Source organism: Chanodichthys erythropterus, chromosome 8 (genome assembly GCF_024489055.1).
Source record: "Chanodichthys erythropterus isolate Z2021 chromosome 8, ASM2448905v1, whole genome shotgun sequence".
Classification (NCBI taxonomy): Eukaryota; Metazoa; Chordata; class Actinopteri; order Cypriniformes; family Xenocyprididae; genus Chanodichthys; species Chanodichthys erythropterus.
In genome coordinates this window covers 34194692-34213078 of record NC_090228.1, presented here as the reverse complement: position 1 = coordinate 34213078, position 18387 = coordinate 34194692, and the positions used below count along the sequence as shown (strand labels likewise).

General features: G+C 40.3%; 1 protein-coding gene across 1 annotated transcript; it reads right to left on the bottom strand.

Moving 5' to 3' along the window:
• Positions 1 to 16025: 16025 nt before the first annotated feature.
• On the bottom strand, positions 16026 to 17865 carry LOC137024022 (ladderlectin-like). The gene is made up of 6 exons (XM_067391176.1): positions 17852 to 17865; positions 17637 to 17715; positions 17298 to 17392; positions 16787 to 16912; positions 16395 to 16503; positions 16026 to 16245 (listed from the first exon to the last, which is right to left on the bottom strand). Exons 2-6 carry the CDS (start codon positions 17695 to 17697, stop codon positions 16178 to 16180), a joined length of 459 nt encoding a protein of 152 aa, XP_067247277.1. The 5' UTR covers positions 17698 to 17715; positions 17852 to 17865; the 3' UTR covers positions 16026 to 16177.
• Between the last annotated feature and the right edge of the window lie 522 nt (positions 17866 to 18387).

The window sequence follows — 18387 nt, the reverse complement described above, 5'->3', positions numbered from 1 at the left end:
TCAGACCACTCGATGTCTACATCTTGATTTGTTAACCAGCTTAGGTGTGGACAGCTTTCTAATGGCCCTACGCCGTTTTATATCCAGGAGAGGTCAGCCTTATGAGATTCTTTGTGATCAAGGAAGTAATTTCCGTGGAGCTGCAAGAGAATTAAAGGAAGCTTTCCAGAGCCTTACTACTGAGTTACAAGTCAAATTGGAAAATCAGCAGATCAAATTCAAGTTCAACCCTCCACAAGCTCCTCATTTTGGAGGCTCATGGGAAAGAGAGATCCGTTCGGTTAAAACAGCTCTGCGAGTGGTAATTGGCAGTCAAACCGTATCAGAGGAAGTCCTACGGACCGTTCTTACAGAAGTTGAAGGAGTGTTAAATTCAAAACCACTTGGTTACACCTCTTCTAACATTTCAGACCTTGACCCTATTACTCCAAATCTCCTCCTCATGGGGCGGCGAGACTCTTCTCTACCCCAGGTGATTTACGCCAACACTAAGCTCCTTGGCCGTAGATCTTGGCGTCATAGTCAGGTCCTTGTTGATCAGTTTTGGACATCCTTTATTAGAAATTATCTACCAAGTCAGCAGCTTCGTCAAAAATGGAATAGAGAAAATCCTAATCTAAATGACTCTGCTGTAGTGTTAGTTATTGATCCTCAACTCCCAAGAGCATCATGGCCTATTGGCAGAGTAGTACGCCTTTTACCTAGTCAGGATAGGCGTGTTAGAGCAGCAGAAATTGTTATTAATGGAAAAACTTATGTACGACCAGTTGCTAAGTTGATCCCATTACCTGAAATTGACAAGTAATGGCAAATACATGACTGTATTTGGGGGCGGCTGTTGTAAATTGGCCTATTTTTTTCCTTTTTTTTTTTTTTTTTTATTCTTTTTGTACTACATTTCCCATAAATCCCAGTAACTTGCATAACCATATTTGGTGTACTACATTACCCATAATTCTTTGGTTAAGGTCTATAAATAGACCTCATTTCCTTCCTTTGTTCTTTTGCATTGGTGAGGAGTGGGTGTTTGAATGGGCACCCAACCATGTCCTTTGAATTGTCTAGGATGCGTTACGTAAGTTTGTTTTTGTCAATTGTATGGTTTGAATCTGTTTATTTGAATTATTTGGATTGGGTTTAATAATCATTTTGGATTGAATATATATATATATATATATATATATATATATATATATATATATATATATATATATATATATATATATATATATTGTTAATGTTTATTTATGAATTGTTTGAGTCTGATTATCTTTTTGTATGGTTTGTAGTGATTAAAAGACCATCCTGATCATCCTATCCATCCTGTTAATCCTGTCCTACAAACATCTGTCATGTTTATTTGCTCCCTGTATCTTTGTGCTTGGGTCAGCCAAAGAATCCAAGACTCAAGCATCCTGAATTAAATAAAGACTGTAAGGACTAGAACTTTTCCAGTGTTTTAATCAGACACACCACCAAGTCTCTACAATTCTGAGGAACTTTGGATTTTAACATCTGATATCCAACAGTACCCAAATTTAAAATAGCAGTTCCTCCATTTCCAGATCTGAAGAGGGTTTGGAGAGCAGTGGGAGGAGAAAAACCTCACCACTCTCATCCCCCCTCTTCTGTCGTCAGCGGACAGCAGCGAGCAGCGGGCAGCCAGAGCCTCGACTGCTCCCTCTGTCCATCCGTGGAGCCAGGTAAGTGTTGCCTAGCACACTGTGATGCCGCTTCGGGCCGCCTCACAAAGAGAGCCCCCCGAGCCGCGTCCCTGTGTTCCACCTCGCTGCCCTGCTGCGGGTACACCGGTGGTCCCTTTGGTCCTGCTTGTACGGTCTCTGCGAGCCGGGTTAGCGCTCCCCAGTCCGTCTCGCTGGCTCCTTCGGACCATCAGGGTCGGCTTTGCGATTCAGTTCGCCCGGCTTCCCCCCCCAAGTTCAGGGACGTCCTCTTCACTACAGTGAAAGATGCCGATGCCCCTGTCCTGCATGCGGAGATCGCAGTCCTAGAACAGGTGTCCCGGCATGCTGTGGTGTTCACAGATGCTTCTGCCACCGGCTGGGGTGCTTCCCTTCGGCAGCCGACGTGGCGGAGCGTCTGGCGCCAGGCCTATACTCCGTTGTATCCTTGAGAACCGGATTTAGGCTGGGTTCCATATGTGTGACCCTACGGGGATCCCATATGGCTTTTTCCACGGCTGCTCCTAAACGAAGCCCGTGTCTTTCCCTCTGGGAGAACCCATCTCTCACTGAGTGGAGTCACCCCAGTTCTTCCATATGTTGTACAACCTACAAGGTTAGTCCATATGTACTTATCCATATAACTCCTTCGGGGAAGGATATGGCTTCCGCAGCGTTCCTTATCGCATGTAAGGCTACGCTTTCCCAGATTTATCCAGTTGTCGCACTGAGTGGGTTTTGGGAACAACAGTGATCGACCCTCTCTGTGTGAGCCTGGTCCCACCATCCTTTGGCAAGGGGGTTCAGGTGGCTCACGACAGAGCGCTGGAAGAGGGCAGCTCCTGTGGCGCTTTGGTAGGGATTCCTATTCGTCGGTCTGTCCGACGTACGTCGAACGTGACCGACTGAATGGGAACGTCTCGGTTACATAGGTAACCCTCGTTCCCTGAAGGAGGGAACGGAGACGTACGTCCCGTCGCCACAGGCGTTGTCCTGCTGATGCTGCCACCTGCTGGGTTCGGCTCCTCAGCGAAAACCTGAAGATGCACCGCACCTGCTGCTCATCATATACCCGCGCTGCGAGGCGAGCAGCTGATGCATATGATTGCATGCCAATGTGCATTGGCTCGTTTTAGTTACACTCGATGTAGATTGGCCTCTCTAGCGAGATTCCTATTCGGTCTGTCCGACGTACATCTCCGTTCCCTCCTTCAGGGAACGAGGGTTACCTATGTAACCGAGACGTTATGTAACTAACTTTCATTCAAACTTAATTTGCAGAATCAATTGTATGTATTCTAGGTTGATTTTAATTGACAAACTACACCTTCTGCACTGTTAATTATTTTAATTATTACTCATTGTTTAAATTGATTGAGGACCCCTGGTAGGCTAGTCATCGCTATAAGAAGACCATTCTCTTATTTGCACAGTCTCGGGCAGCAGGACCAACACAGCCACACTTGAAGGTGTTCCCTCGAACCATGAAGGGCGACCGGAAAAGAGCTTTCAACAAAATGTGGTACACACAACACCAATAGCTGGAGTATTCTGTAAGCCGAGACTCTGCATATTATTTTCCATGTCGACACTTTTCTCTCCCTGGTATTCAAGAGATTTCATTCACATCATCACTGGGCTATTCTAAGTGGAAGAAGGCAATGTATAAAGATGGAGGTTTCAGGGGACATGAAAAATCTGAAAATCATGTTAATGCCATGATAGCATGGAATGAACACAAAAAAAGAATCTTGACAGACACTTCAATGTTAAATGCCCTCGATAAGAAACTCCAAGAAGTAGTCAAACAAAATCGTACCTACATTAAAACAGTTGATGAGGTACTTTTGTTTACTGCAATGCAAAAAATTTCACAAAGGGGACACCTTGAGATCGATGCATCTACAAAAAAAGGAAACTTTTTAGGCATTATGGATTTGATTGCTAAGCATAGTCCACTAATTGACAAGAAATTAAAAGCTGTGGGTATGCAAAATACACAAGTAACACCATACAAAATGAAATTCTCATGATGAATGTCTGTCAGATATGGTACGGGAAAGCATCATCAGTGAAGTCAAGGAAAACAAATATTTTTCCATCATTGTAGATGAAACAAGGGATTTAAAAAAGAAAGAGGAACTGTCTTTAGTACTTAGGTACTATTCTAATGGTGCAGTCCATGAAAGCTTCCTTGATTTCAAGCAAGCTACTGAGCTTGATGCAGAGGGACTCACTCAAAAAAATAATACAATGCCTTGAGACGTATGGACTTGAGTACAGGTCAAATCTAGTGGGGCAAGGTTACGATGGGGCCTCAGTCATGTCAGGTAGACACTCTGGAGTTGCAGGAAGGATTAAAGCTAAAACAAATCACGCTTTTTATGTGCACTGCAACGCACAGCAGAGTCCTGCAACGGGTCGGGTATCCGCGGGTACCCGCATAAAAGTGGGTAAAACGGGTGGATTTTGACATTCCTAAAATTCACGGGCGGGGATGCGGGCGGATAATTAACTCCTTGCGGGTAGTAGCGCGGATGAAAAATATGCGCAATATTTGTATGTCTAAATTACCATTATAGGCAACAACGATATGACATTTGACCCATCACGTCACCACCACTGCGACAGTGCGACTGTTGTTGATGCTTCTCATAGTCTAGTTGGAGCAAGCGTTGCATCTCCATGTTTTCTGTGCTGATGCGGTCATGATGAGTTCATGTACCGGCTAACATGTAAGGGTTGCGCTGCCAATAAAGCACCTAAAAGCTGTCACAAAGAACCGGCAAAAAATTAATGATTATGATTATGTATATAGCAAGGAGACATGTTAATTGTTTATTAATAAACATTTCTGTGTCAGTGGCTGCAAAGATGAAGTTGAAGATGCTGACTCGCGATCTTCGCAGTAGTGAAATGCACATTTCATTCGGATTACATAAGCAGTCTGTTTTCTTTCATTTTGAATTGCTGTTTAAAAGTAGACATTCCAATAAAGATATATTCCTCAGGTCTGTGAGGCAAGTAGGCTACCTTATACGCTGAGTTTTACTTCATTTATGATACAAGCTCCAGTTCTCCCCGGCGCATCCGTGTCGTGATCATCTGTTGTCTGCTATATTTACTTCCTATTTATTGAATACAGGCAATTGGTTGATGAAATATTGATTAAAATTAAGATACAATTAATACAAAACGAAATTAACTTTTAAGAATTTTTTAAAAGTTAAGAATAAAGCACTTTAAATTGGAATGATTTTAGCATGTGTGATTTATCGCGGGCACGGGTCGGGTAACTGGCCAAATACTAATGGGTCTGGGCGGGTGCGGATTTAATTTTGATATTATCACGGGTGACGGGTCGGATCTGGTGCTGAACTTTGCGGGTACGGGCGGGGGCGGGTATCCAAAAATGGACCCGTGCAGGACTCTGACGCACAGTGTCTTAACCTTGTTCTCGTTGACTCAACAAAATCAGTGCCTGAGTCTGAAACCTTCTTTTCTTTGCTACAGAAATTGTATGTGTACATGTCAGGCTCCTATATGCACCAGAAATGGCTCTCTGTGCAAAAGGAAATGTGTCAAGGTTTTGCAACTTGAAAGCTTTGAAACAGACGAAGTTGAGAGCGAAGTGGCCGGCGGGCTTGAGTGCGAAGCGACCGCCGGGGTTGAGTGCAAAGCGACCGCCGGGGTTGAGTGCAAAGCGACCGTCGGGCTTGAGTGCAAAGCGGCCGGCTGCCTTGAGTGCAAAGCGGCCGGCTGCCTTGAGTGCGAAGCGGCCACCGGGCTTGAGAGCGAAGACGCCGACTGGATGAGTGCAAAGCGGCCGCCGGGCTTGAGTGCGAAGCAGCCGACTGGCTTGAGTGCGAAGCGGCCGGCTGGCTTGAGTGCGAAACGGCTGGCTGATGCTTGGGAATACCAGCCGCTCGCGCTGAAATCAGCGGTGGATCAGCCACACTGGAACGCAATCCTAGCTGCTTTCTGACTGATCCAGAGACGTGACGTTGCTCTAGGCGATCAGCGGAGACCGGACGATGCTCTGTGCGATCAGCGAAGGCGTGACGTGGCTCTGAAATGAACTGTTGTTGTTGTAACGGCCACCATCTTGTGCGTGTTCCTTGGCGCGGCAGCCATTACATGATCTACCATGGTGTCACATTCCTCTACGACCCCCACAATAAACAGAGAACCAACAGACAACAAAGCAAAGTCCATAAAGCTGCTGAGTGATGGACGCGGTCCCTCTCGTCTTAGATTATCCTGGAGAGGTTTGTTGACGCCATCACAGAAGAAGTCAATCAAAGCACAGTCCGGTAGATCAGAGAGGTAAGCAATGTCCAGATACTCCTGCACATATTCCTCTAACGATCGCGTGCCCTGCGAACTCCACAATAATAATTGAGTAATGTCCATACCGTGTAAATGTTTTGCGGGAAAGCTGCTGGATCTTTGTTGTGGCGAAGTCTTCTGTAACAAAGCAGGACTGAGGCGGAGATCCATTTGCAAGCTTTATTAAGAATATCGTAGTCGTACAGGCAGGGTCAATCAGGATCAGGCAGGGTCAATCAGGATCAGACAGGAACAGCAAGGAACAGGCAGAGTCGTAATCAGGGAACAGGCAATGGTCAGGACAGGCAGATATCATTCACAGGAACAGTATACAAGACAAGGGTCAGGACAGGCAGCAACGGGTCAATAACCAGGAACAGGCAAGATCAAACACAGGCAGACAGGATACAAGGAAACACTCAGAATTGTCACAAGGAATCAAGACTTTGCGGTGAGGTGGTGTGTGTGTGAGTCCTTTATAGTCCAGGTAATGTGTATCAGCTGGGTGTGGTGATTAGTGTGGAGTGTGCATGGCTGTATGTGGCAACAGGTGATTGGTGGAGTGAATGCATGTGATTGGCAGGGAGGATTGTGGGAAGTGTAGTCCAGAAACTGACAGGAGCCACCGTGATCGTGACATCATGTTTATTCTATCAAAACAGTAATGTAACTATGGCTATTTTGCAAGTTCTTTACCAACCTACACTTCACCCAAAAGGCCTTTAGGTGGCACAAAGACTTAAATTTAACCAACTATGATAACTTTGTTAGATGGTAAATCAATACAAAACATGGTTTTGGTGAGCACTTTGTAATATGTATTCACATTAGATTTTAAAGCAACACAATTCGTTTGCAATAAGACAAACCAGATTCAAATTGCCCGGCAAATTCGTAAAGCAAAGAAAAAATATTTCTAGCTGATCAACATTATGAAAACTGGTAAAACCTTTAGAAAATTCAAAAGATAAAACAGCGAAATTCCGAATATTACTTCCAATATTTCCAAATTATGTTCATTTTCATAGAGCGGGCAATATCGTGACGTTTATTTAAAATCAATCGAGAGACGCAAATATCGTTATCGTGATAAAATACGATTAATCGTGCAGCCCTAATTTAATTTAATTTGACTTGACATTTGATATTCAACAGTATCCTTGACATTTATTCAACAGTGCTTTTGATCTGCCTGCATTGACACTATTCTTTAAAAGGAAAAATTATATACCAATTATGTAAAGCTGCTTTGACACAATCTGCATTGTAGAAAGCGCTATATAAATAAGGGTGACTTGACTTGACTTAAACTAAAGACTGTTCTTTAATATGTTAGCAGAGCACAATGTAATGGTTCCATATTTTATTTAACTGTGGTGTTTTCATTTGAACTGTTACAGTGCTAAAACTTTAACTCTGTGTTACTCAGCTTTTTTGTAAATTAATCTGAAAGAAATGTTGAATGAAACACTATGATGTTTTGGCCAAACCATTTGATTTATTACAGTGGGGGGAATTGTTTTAAATTTATTTATCATTATTTGAGATGAGATGGTGAATAAAACTACTGTATATTGTAATGGCCAAACTACTTATTAAAAGCAAATAGTTGACATCATTTCTGCTTCTGATTTTTTTAAAATTGCTCATTATTAAAATTAAAGATACTCCGACTTTTGATGCAAGGCCTCATGGGGCGTAGGTAACTTGTGAATAGGTTAATCAAATTACATCCATGCTATCAGAGTTACATGACACTCTCTCAGAAATGTTTTTGTAACTAGAAATAATCGTCCACCCCCAGCTTACACTAACAATTCTAATATCTGTCTCTAGGACTGGTGGGAGATCAAGGTGGTTATGTTCTTCTTTGTGTTTAAAAATGAGTGGTAGATGAAAGCCACACTTGAGTAAAAGTAGATATATTACCAGAAAATTATATCTGTCTGTCCCACCTTTCTTATCTACAGTAAAACCAAGTCATTACTTGGAACTGAAACATTTGCTGTTCATCTTCAACAGAAATTGTTTTTTAAATCACAAGAATTCAGTCTTGCTCTTTTTGTTCTGAAGACTAGTCCTGTGATGCTAAATAACCTTTCACGTGCAGCGGAGGCAGGTGTGTTCAACTTCACAGACAGCTTGCACACAGCTTTTTAGTGTTCTGAATTTGTGAGGTGTCAGAGGTGGCCTAGGATCTGATTTTGTGGTGGGGCAACTTTTTCCCTCCAGGCTTCGGTTGGCCAGTGTGCTTGTTCCCCAAATGCACACTGCCAGCTCTTTCACTAACAAGCTGTCCTTGTATCTTCTTCCATTTTGAGTGTATAACTACACCTTCACCAATATTAAACTGCAAGATTCATGTAGTTCCAAATCCGTAAAAGTGATAATACATGGGGCAATTTTTGGAGCAAATTTGCAGAGCGATGTTGCTTGGGCACTTTCCCATTGAGAATAGGCAACACATGTGGGTAATGTGGTAAAAACTATAATCACCTTTAAAATGGTCAGGATACATGTGGACAAGCTGACATTTATTGATCTTATTCATTTGGATTTTTTCCTAAAATAGGAGTCCAGTCCACCTGCAGTATGGCTAATACCATTATGCACAACATCTGACCATAACTGAGATCTTGAAAATAAACACCGCATACAAATGAGTATGCAACTGCTAAACTTGTTTAAACTTTACTGTACATCCACCTTCAAGCTGCATGTATATTGTATAAACCAAGGACTTAAATGTTACCATTAATTCATTCACCAATCTTTCGAATTGCAAATTTCAAGGAACAACATTTCTCTCGGTGACAAAAGATAGTAAACTCACTTGTCATGAAGAAACATGCCCAGTACAACACAACAACTTCCCAGAACCTCACTGCCGACATAATAGGTGCAAAAGTTAATGTGCTGCATATTTGTCCACTCAAACACACCATATTCTAGACATGCCACTATCCACGTCCAAAAGTATGCAGTGAAAAATATATTTTACAAATCATGTATAATCCACTACACACATGACACATTAAAACACAAACAGACATAAACAGAAATGTCCAAAATGGGAATAAATTCATTAAATCTGTAATTAACGTTCCTGATACAACTCACACAATAATAGATTCACTGCTTGATCTACCACATGTAAGCATCAGAACAATATAACACACACAGAAACCATAATCTAACCTCACACCATACAGTGTGACTTACCTGTCATTGTAATTGCACCATCCTCACCAACAGAGTCCTCCACCACACTCTTTCCATCCAGTGAAGACCTAGAAGAATTTATGGAGGACTTCCCACACAATGCACACCTTCCCCTTCAACATCATTCATTTCATGCAGGTCACTTACCCCATATTTAGACAATGGTCAATTTAAAATCTATTACAAAATAATTTGAAGGGGAGGAACAGAGAACGAGGGACACGCTGCAGTCCGCCGGGGAGCGGAGGAGGATTGAGCTGTCCACCAACCGTCCATTACTATCGTCTTTGTCGCTCCTTGTGCTTCCGTCTCCTTTTCTCTTGTCTCATCTGTCCTTACCCCCAGGTGCTGCGGCCTCTGAGACGGTTCCCTGGGAGGAGTAGAGCGCAGTCTCTGGAGTACCCGTGGCCTGCGAGTGGCGATGGGGGTATGTGATACACAGGGTGGGGCAAGAGCTGTGAGAGAATGACATGACGCCGGTGGTATGATTGCTAAGGAGCATCACATGCACGCTGCACCGGTCTCGTATCTCTCACAGAAGAGCTCTGGAAGCATAAAAGGAGGAGCGACAACAGAGAAGGACCAGGGAGGACCAGGCCTGGACTTTGACTGGCGACATTTTACTATTCGTTTTGTGTTTGTTTATTTTATATTTTTATTAAAGTGTGTTGAAATGGTCGCTGGTTCCCGCCTCCTCCTTCCCTGATCTGGTAACCTTGCTACAGCCTGTAATAAGGTTTAAAAATAATACAAATAAATACAAAATACAAAAACTCACAATCTTTTGGTAGTACAAACTACAGCTTGAGAGGAAGGTGCCCACGGTGCTTGAGCATCTGCAGGGATCCACAGAGTACCGTGGAGTGCTCAAGGCCCAGGGCACAATCGCGGGCTACCTTGCCATCATCAGTGGTCATCGACATTCTGAACAACATGACCACCCAGGAGGTGCAGATGACAGCCTGAACACGGGATGGGCACAGTGTCATCTCGGTGACGCTTCTTTGGCTGGACATCGTTTCTGACTGTTGCTTCTGCTCCCCACAGGGAGGCCCCTATAACAACTTGCTGAGCAATTTCAGAGCCACCAGGCGTGCATTGGGCTTTGACGGGAATGTGAACTTTGGACTCCTAAGGTGACACACGTGAGTACACCCCATAATAGCAATGTGTAGCCCACAGTGTACCTGGCATGCTCAAACACTGTTTTTCCATTTCCCCGCAGGCCCACGCCTGACTACAGAGCGACCAGACAGAGCACCGCAGTCATTCCATGTGCCAAGATTTCCGTACTGCCCAGCAGTTCTACCTCGAGGAAGCTGGCTCTGAAAGCCATCAGACCACGTAGACCCATGAAAGAGATTGAATAAAACATTGGCTTGTTTCAACCACTGTGTCTGGGTCACTTCATTCCATACTTGAGTTCACTTTTTTTGCCCTGTGCATTGAGCCTGGGTAGCAGTTTGAATAAGCCAGCCTATCATTTCCTGGAGAATTTTTTATCTAATTATCATCAAATACATAAACTAATGCTATTTGTGTCAATCGAGACTTGCCCTTCATGGTGCGCCATAACGGTTTTGTATTATTACTTTTAAAAGCCCTTACCAGCTTTAATTTGTATACCATTGTAGCCTCTCGTATATCCCCCTTTAACTCCTTTTCTAGATGCTTTCATTCATGTCCTCATTCTTCTTCTTGTTCACAACATGCTTAACATCTTTGGTCGCACTGAAACATTCCAAATGATGCCAAACATGTATAATGTTGTGTGATAACTTCACATTAAACCATAGATTTTGGGTGAATTTCAGGTCATCTCTGCATGTAGATAGAAGACTGCCCTACAAAGCAAAAAGGCAGTAACTACGCAGAGTGCAGAACTGAGAAAAATGACTTAAAAGTTATCCTGTCATCCAGCCTAAGTAGTTGTAGGTAGATTATTGGACATGTTGCTGTTATGTTACTTTATATTAGCTTATTCTTTGTACATATCAATCCTCATATTTAATTTGATATTTTACCCCTATTTTGCAGTTACTGTATTATTGCTTTGTATTACTTACCAAAAACATGACACCATACCAAGAAAAAAGGCAGTAACTACAGATTCTCCAAAAACTATTTTGCCACAACTTGGGCTATGGGTGTCTTAGATACACTGTATTTGAAATAATTGGAACCATTTGTTTTCCTGAACATGGATATACCAAACCCAAACTAATTTGACCATTTTAGGTCAATATTTTCCACCCGGAAGCTGTTCTGGTGCTGAAACGGCTGCTTAAAGTCTCACATTGCTAAGCTGTATCAAGGTCCAAATGGGGACCATTTATTTTAGGACCACATTATTATTTGTGAGTATTAGATTAATGTGTGTCTGGGGGTGTTTCTGTATCTGTAATGTAGTATTTGCTATACCTACAAATCACATTAATGTTAAAGCACTCCAAAAAAACTTTTCTTTGGAGCAATATAGGCAAGTTAAACTCCAATTCAACAGAGCAAAACAAAATAATTGTGTCTAAGTGTTTCTAAGGCTTTTTTAAACTCTTAGGATGATAATTAAGATAAACAAGTTGATTTTATACGGTGCAGTATCTGTTTTAGGAGGTTTATAAAAGTACTGAATGAAATGAATACATGGGACAGATATTTCAAATTAGTAAACATACATTTAATAATAGATTGTATATAGATTACAGATTTTATATATATATATATATATATATATATATATATGACAAAATAATGCATGAATTAGGCTAACACAATAATAAATTAATAATTTTGCACCCTCAATGAAAATAAAAATAAAGCCAACACACAGAAACTCATCCTGGCTTCATATTTACATTAGGCATACAATAATAGGATAAAACATAGAAGCTTGCAGTCATGCAGAGGGACAACATTTTAATATAATTTAGGGGAATCCAAATTAAACATATAATTTTATATTCAGAAGAAGAAGCCGTGCAATAAATAAATGCTTAGGAACAGGAACCAATGTGTTTGAGTCTGAGAGCTAAGGGGGGAGAGGGAGGGGGCATAAATACCTGCGGAAGTTTGTTTTTTGTTGAAAGCATGGATGCTTACTAAAGAGAAAGATGTCAGTTTTGCTCACAACTCGCTAACTGCTCTAAACAGCGGACATAGTCTTTAAACAGCGGCTGTGAAGAGAGTGTGTTTTAAGTTGAACACCTGTCACGTTACACTGATAGCTGTGTTTATGGACAGTTATATTCTCCTGCTGGACAACAACGCAGGTAAGCAAAGCTATTTAAAACATCGCCTGTTAATTAGCATAATGCTATCTGAATGGACCTCTGAGAGGAAGTCCCGCCCTGGCAGCTGACAAGTGCTTATATTGTGATAGCCGAGCCTCTTAATGTTTAATCTGTCACTGTTACTTACCATTCTCCGGGTATTTTCTTTTCAACGCCAGTTCGACCATTTTCTTTCCTCGGCTTTGTGCCATCTCAAACAAAATGTGTGTGAAGTTAGAAGGGTGAAATCGCAAATGTAAAAACCGTCCCGCGACTCGCGAGGATGCCGCGAAATCAGCTGTGTGTGTTCACCATGGAAACAGTAACTTCACTGCGCAGCAACACGGTTATTTTTTGTTAGGTAAAACATAACAAGAATACAGTAATGGATGTTACTGTACTTATGCTTTGTTTCACAAGGGCTTTTTGCAGTTACTGTACAAACAACTACCGTTTTTCTCCAAAACGACACACATTTCAGATAAGATGTTTTGTCACATAACAAAGGATGCCTTGAATGTCATGAAAATGACAATAACTAATTTTTGACCAAAAATGCAGTTACTGCCTTTTTGCTTTGTAGGGCAGAAGAGATGTGGGAAGAGGGGTTGATGGAAAGGCAATGTAGATTAAGGCAATGCTGAGGTGTGATCGAGTCAGATGGGGATGCTAATTTTGCAAGAGAAAGTTCAAATGTTAATTAGGGGCCTAGCCCCTATTGTAATTGTACGTTTTCTCTTTTATTATTATTCTTCCTCCCGAACGGGAGTCTATATCAGCCCTATCAAGGGAACATGAGAAAATGATGAAATTTGGCACAGTTGTAGTTATTGGACCAAATTTGGAGTCTCTAGAACCAACTCTATAGCGCCACCAACAGTTCAAAAATTCAACATTCTAAAGGTTATAACATTTGAACCATTTGCTCTAGAAAATAGTAATTTAGTACATCTGATTTGTCTCTTCATGCTGATGCTATTCAACATTGTACGTTAAGTCTCCGCCCATTACAGTAGCAGCCATTTTGAAAAGTACAGTATTCCGTTTTTTCGCTACTCCTCCTTCAAATTGTGTCCAATTTTGTCCAAACTTTGATCGGATGATCTTTGGACTGAGCCGCACAGAAATGACTGAACAGATTTTTTTATTCATCTTTGTTCAAAAGTTATGATGTCATGAAGTTAACGAGGTCGACCCGAAATTAGTATAGAGGCTGTATCTTGGCCAAACTTTGAGCAATCGAAACAAAAATTGGTACGCTTCCTCAGCACCATGGTCTGAGGGTCTATCCCAAACTTGGGAACAGCGCCACCTACAGGTCATGAGATATGAAAAATGGCTATTTTGGCCAATAACTTTTTAACAGTTTGCCAGAAAATCAAGATCTTGGTGTCTATAGATTCCTTTGATCATGCCGAATCCGTCGAATCTGAATATGTCAATAATAGATGAATCACGTGTCCGCCATTTTGAATTTTGTCATAAATTGCAATATCTTTTAAACAATTTGACATATCTTCACAAAAATTAGTACATATGGCCTTTATAAGGTCCTGAAGGTACCTGAGAAGTTTCAGCACAGCGCCACCTACTGTTCCACAGATGTAAGGATTATTGCAAAAATGCTTATAACTTTTGAAAACACTTTCCAAAATGTGTATGCTTTATGTCATTTTATTCCCTGGCTTATGCCGATTCCGACAATGTATCATTTGTCATTTTCCTTAAATGTAACTGTCTGCCATATTGAAGTAAATGAAAAACAGTTTTTTCGCTGCTACTCCTACAAATTTTGGTAAATTTTGTCCAAAATCAGCTCAGATGAACTTTGGACAGAGCCACACAGAAATGACTGAACGGATTTTTGATATTCGCTACCATTCCCGAGATATTTGTCTCTGAATGTGACCTTGCTTGTGTTTGTTGTCTTATGCTAGTTAGCTTAGCATGCTAATTGCTTAGCATGCTAACCAGTTGTCATTCTCTTTAATGTGGCTCTTCAGTTATCAAGTTAACCATGAGCTTCATTAGCATGAAGTTAGCTTAGCATGCTAATATGGTTAGCATGTTAAGAAATGCTTTTTTTGTGAATTCTTTGTTACACTAAAAGTTCTCTTCCACAGCCTGTTGAATGTGCATCCTCAAGTAGCTCAATGTGTAAAGCCAGTTACCTAAAGAGCCCTGTACCCATAGATAGTTGGTTCGAATCCCAGGTGGAGCGGTTTTATGAAATAGTGTGTTTTGATTCCTTTACTGCCTCTTGGATTAGAAATAAATGAAATGTTTCATGCTGTGTTCATTTTCATCTAAGCTTATGTACATTCTGAGTTCATTCCCGCTGTAATTCTGAACCAGCTGTTTCATTTTTGTTCATTTTCTGCTGTTTTTCCTCTTCCTGCTCTGTATTGCGTTTTTATATTGCAGTTTTATAAGAAATTTATTTTGAGTTCATTTTTACATGAACTAATGAACTTTGGCAGTTGTGTCAGCATTCACCTGCACAGTGGTGCAATGAGATGAGAAATGAACATTGGACCCGGAGGTCGTGGGTTTGAATCCTGTGTGGGGTGCCTTTATACAATTGTGTGTAATGAGTCATTTTGATTCCTTTTTTATCCAAATAAGCATTGTACTAATCTTTATTCCTCTTGAATGAGATACAAGTGTTTTTTAGTTCATTCCGTGTTCATTCTCATCTGAACTTCTATTGATATTCATTTCATTTCCACCTGTCCTTCTGAACCAGCTGTTTTGCATGTACATTCAATTTCTGCTGTTTTTGCTCTTCCTGCTCCGTATTGCGCTACTGCCCCTTCTGGGGCTTGGCCCCGAATTGCTGCTTGCAGCTATATTTTCCTTTGTTTTCTCAGAGAGAAGTCCTTTCTTGGTCCAGACTGTCCGGCACCAGTCTTACAATTGTATGAGCTGTCCAAGCATTGTGAATTCGGAGCACAGAAAGACTAACACATTCACGATGGACTGGTTATTGGACCGTTCGCTTACTGCTTTTTGCCTGCTATATAGTAGGGAAGTATGCGGTTCCAGACTCAGCTGAGATGATGAAAGAAAACCTTCCCTGATGTTGGAGATTGCCCTATTTTGGCATGAGAATAATTTTCTCCTATAATATTTCAGCAGTCATGTTCTGTTTGGTTTCTATCAGCTGTTTAGATTCAGAACTAGCAATGCCATAATAGTGAATGAATCACTATTGACCTGATCGATCAAACAGGTATAGAAATTGTTCATAATTCGGTTTCTCACACCAAAATAGTAATGGGATATTTTATAAGACAGAAAACAAAAAGAGCGCTGGATGAGAGTGATAAGGAAACAAACGTGCAAATGTCTTCTAGTGTTTGTCAATGATGAAGCAGCTGTGTGCAGCTTCCTTAAACTCCTCCCATGATGATTATGTCATTTAATATCATTCTAATAACCATATCCTCAAACCATGTGACACAATATTCTTATTTTTATATATTAATTTGATTTAACTCCACAACACACATGATTTGCTTTATTAATGCTTTTATTTTTTAGAGGAGTGTTTCAGAAGAGATTAAAGTTTAGAAAAGATTCACATGAAGTTTAATTTTAAAATATCATTTTTTTTGTAAAGATCAGAAAGTGTAAAATCAATGTAACTGTGGAGCAGCATGCCTGCATATGATCTCAAGCATCTGTAACACAAATATAGCCCAATTGGCCTGAACAGCCCCAGTCGTTCCAGCAACGGTTAGCTGTAGGGTGGAAAAATGAAGTAAGTTATTCTGATCATTATAGGCACTTTGTGAAATCCAAATAAGCCATAACATGTTACTGTATGATATTAAATTATAATATTGTAAATTATAATGTGAAGTATTCAAAAACCAGACTGCATTCTTACTGGACATGTTGATCTCCACACAGTTCTCAATACCCGCATTGTTAGGTTCTCCAGCGCACCAGTTGGTAAAGTCATTCACAGTTCCATCAGTCCACGTCCACTGTCCTTCCTAAAGAGCAAATGCATGCTTACAAGAGTGCACTGCTGTACTCAGACTTCAGTACGGAGCTAATTCATTTCAGATTTAATCCATCTTCATTAGAACATTTACATTTATTGTTTAGAGCAGAAATTCCAGTCTACTAATTCTCAACTAAGTTAGTAGACATGTAGACACAACATTACTTATAGTTAACAGAATGTGTTAAACGGACCTTTAAAAAACAACAAGTGAAACTGAAATTCCAGTCTAGAAATAAATGGATCTCATTAGCACACAGAATTTAACTTACTTGTTCACCATCATGAACACCAATCCAAGCACGTGAGGAAGAAGTAGTCAAAAGACCCAGCAGAAACTCATTTTCCAGTTTATTATGCACAGATGCGAGATTCGCACCAAGACCTTGGCAGTTTCTCTAAAGAGAAAGATTGTATATTGTCAATACAAATTTAATCTTTTTAGCATAAAGCATAAGTGACTTTTTAAACAACATTTTAGTCATTTTTAAACAAAGTCTGTTTGATTATTTGCAGATGTATCTGTATGTTATTACATCTGTAATTAGATCAATGATTACACTGTTGACCTTTCTTTACACCTTAACCCACCCTTAAACCTACTCATATCACCATAACTGTCCCTAACCTTGCCTGTATCCACCTCAATAGCAGCACAAGTGATTTGCAATACAACATCAACACAAGTACATTGTACCTTATTGATTTATTGATTTATCTAGATGTAGTGAAAGACACCTAATGTAAAGTTTGACCAAATATTGTTGTAACTTAACACATTACCTCTGCTGTGATCCAGTTAACCGACTGAGAGAAGTACTTGAAGCACCGGAGTCCAAAACTTGACCATCCAGCGGGGCATTTTATGACTAAATCAACTGCATCCAGTACATAAATGTTAGGGCATTCGTAATATTCACAGCAAAGTATGTTTTTATTTTTTCATTATTATTTTATGTAGTTTATTTTATGTTTGTGTGATTTTGTGCCTAAATTAAGTGTACTTTGACACTGTAAATCCCTCATTAATCATGTAAATATTAGTAAATGGAATATTGCTCATTTCCAAAATGGTTTTAACATGGAATAGAAAGGGTTTTTACAATTAAATGTTTTGGTTACCTTCTGCATTCCCCATGGAGAAGATGACGAAAAGAAGCATTAGACTTCTCAGCACTGCCATGATGACCCTGAAATGAACCTAAAAATGAATAAGCAGGAAATAAGCAAGTCTGCACTCATATACTGCACACTGTGGATTCTCTGTGTATTTTAAAGACAAAGAACAAAGATATATTAGAAATGTTATTCAGTAGGTTTTTGTTCCCAAAACTCACCTTGGTTTGGTTGTCTCCTGTAGAATCTCAGAGGAAGATTTTGTCAAGTTCCAGAAACAGCTCTGCTTTTATACTTTACTTAACGTCAAGTGCGTGTGAGTTTATAGTCACGAGGATGACATGTGATTGTTTGATATTTACAATTTATGTACACAGGAAATAAAATCCTAATTAAGGATAATGGGGTAAGATGAGCAAGTAAAATAAATGTTAGTTTAGCTAAATGTTTAAGTATTTTAAATATTTATAATTAAGTGTTAAGGTAAATAGTCATAAAAGACATAACAATCTGCATTTAGAAGGATGTACTGTTACTCCATCCTCGACAGTTAAAGACCTGGGTGTTATATTAGACAGCAACTTGTCCTTTGAAAATCATATTTCATATGTTACAAAAACAGCCTCTTCCACCTCAGAAACATTGCTAAGATACAAAATATGTTATCCATTTCTGATGCAGAAAAGTTAGTTCATGCCTTCATGACGTCTCGACTAGATTACTGTAATGCATTATTAGCTGGTTGTCCTGTTTCCTC

Excerpts from the sequence above, each read along its gene's own strand:
- LOC137024022 (XM_067391176.1), bottom strand. The coding sequence starts at position 17,697 with ATGGCAGTGCTGAGAAGTCTAATGCTTCTTTTCGTCATCTTCTCCATG. Across the intron at positions 16,504-16,786 it reads GTGTTCATGATGGTGAACAA|GAAGGACAGTGGACGTGGAC; the intron begins GTAAGTTAAATT and ends TTTGCTCTTTAG. Across the intron at positions 16,246-16,394 it reads TGTGGAGATCAACATGTCCA|CTAACCGTTGCTGGAACGAC; the intron begins GTAAGAATGCAG and ends TCCACCCTACAG.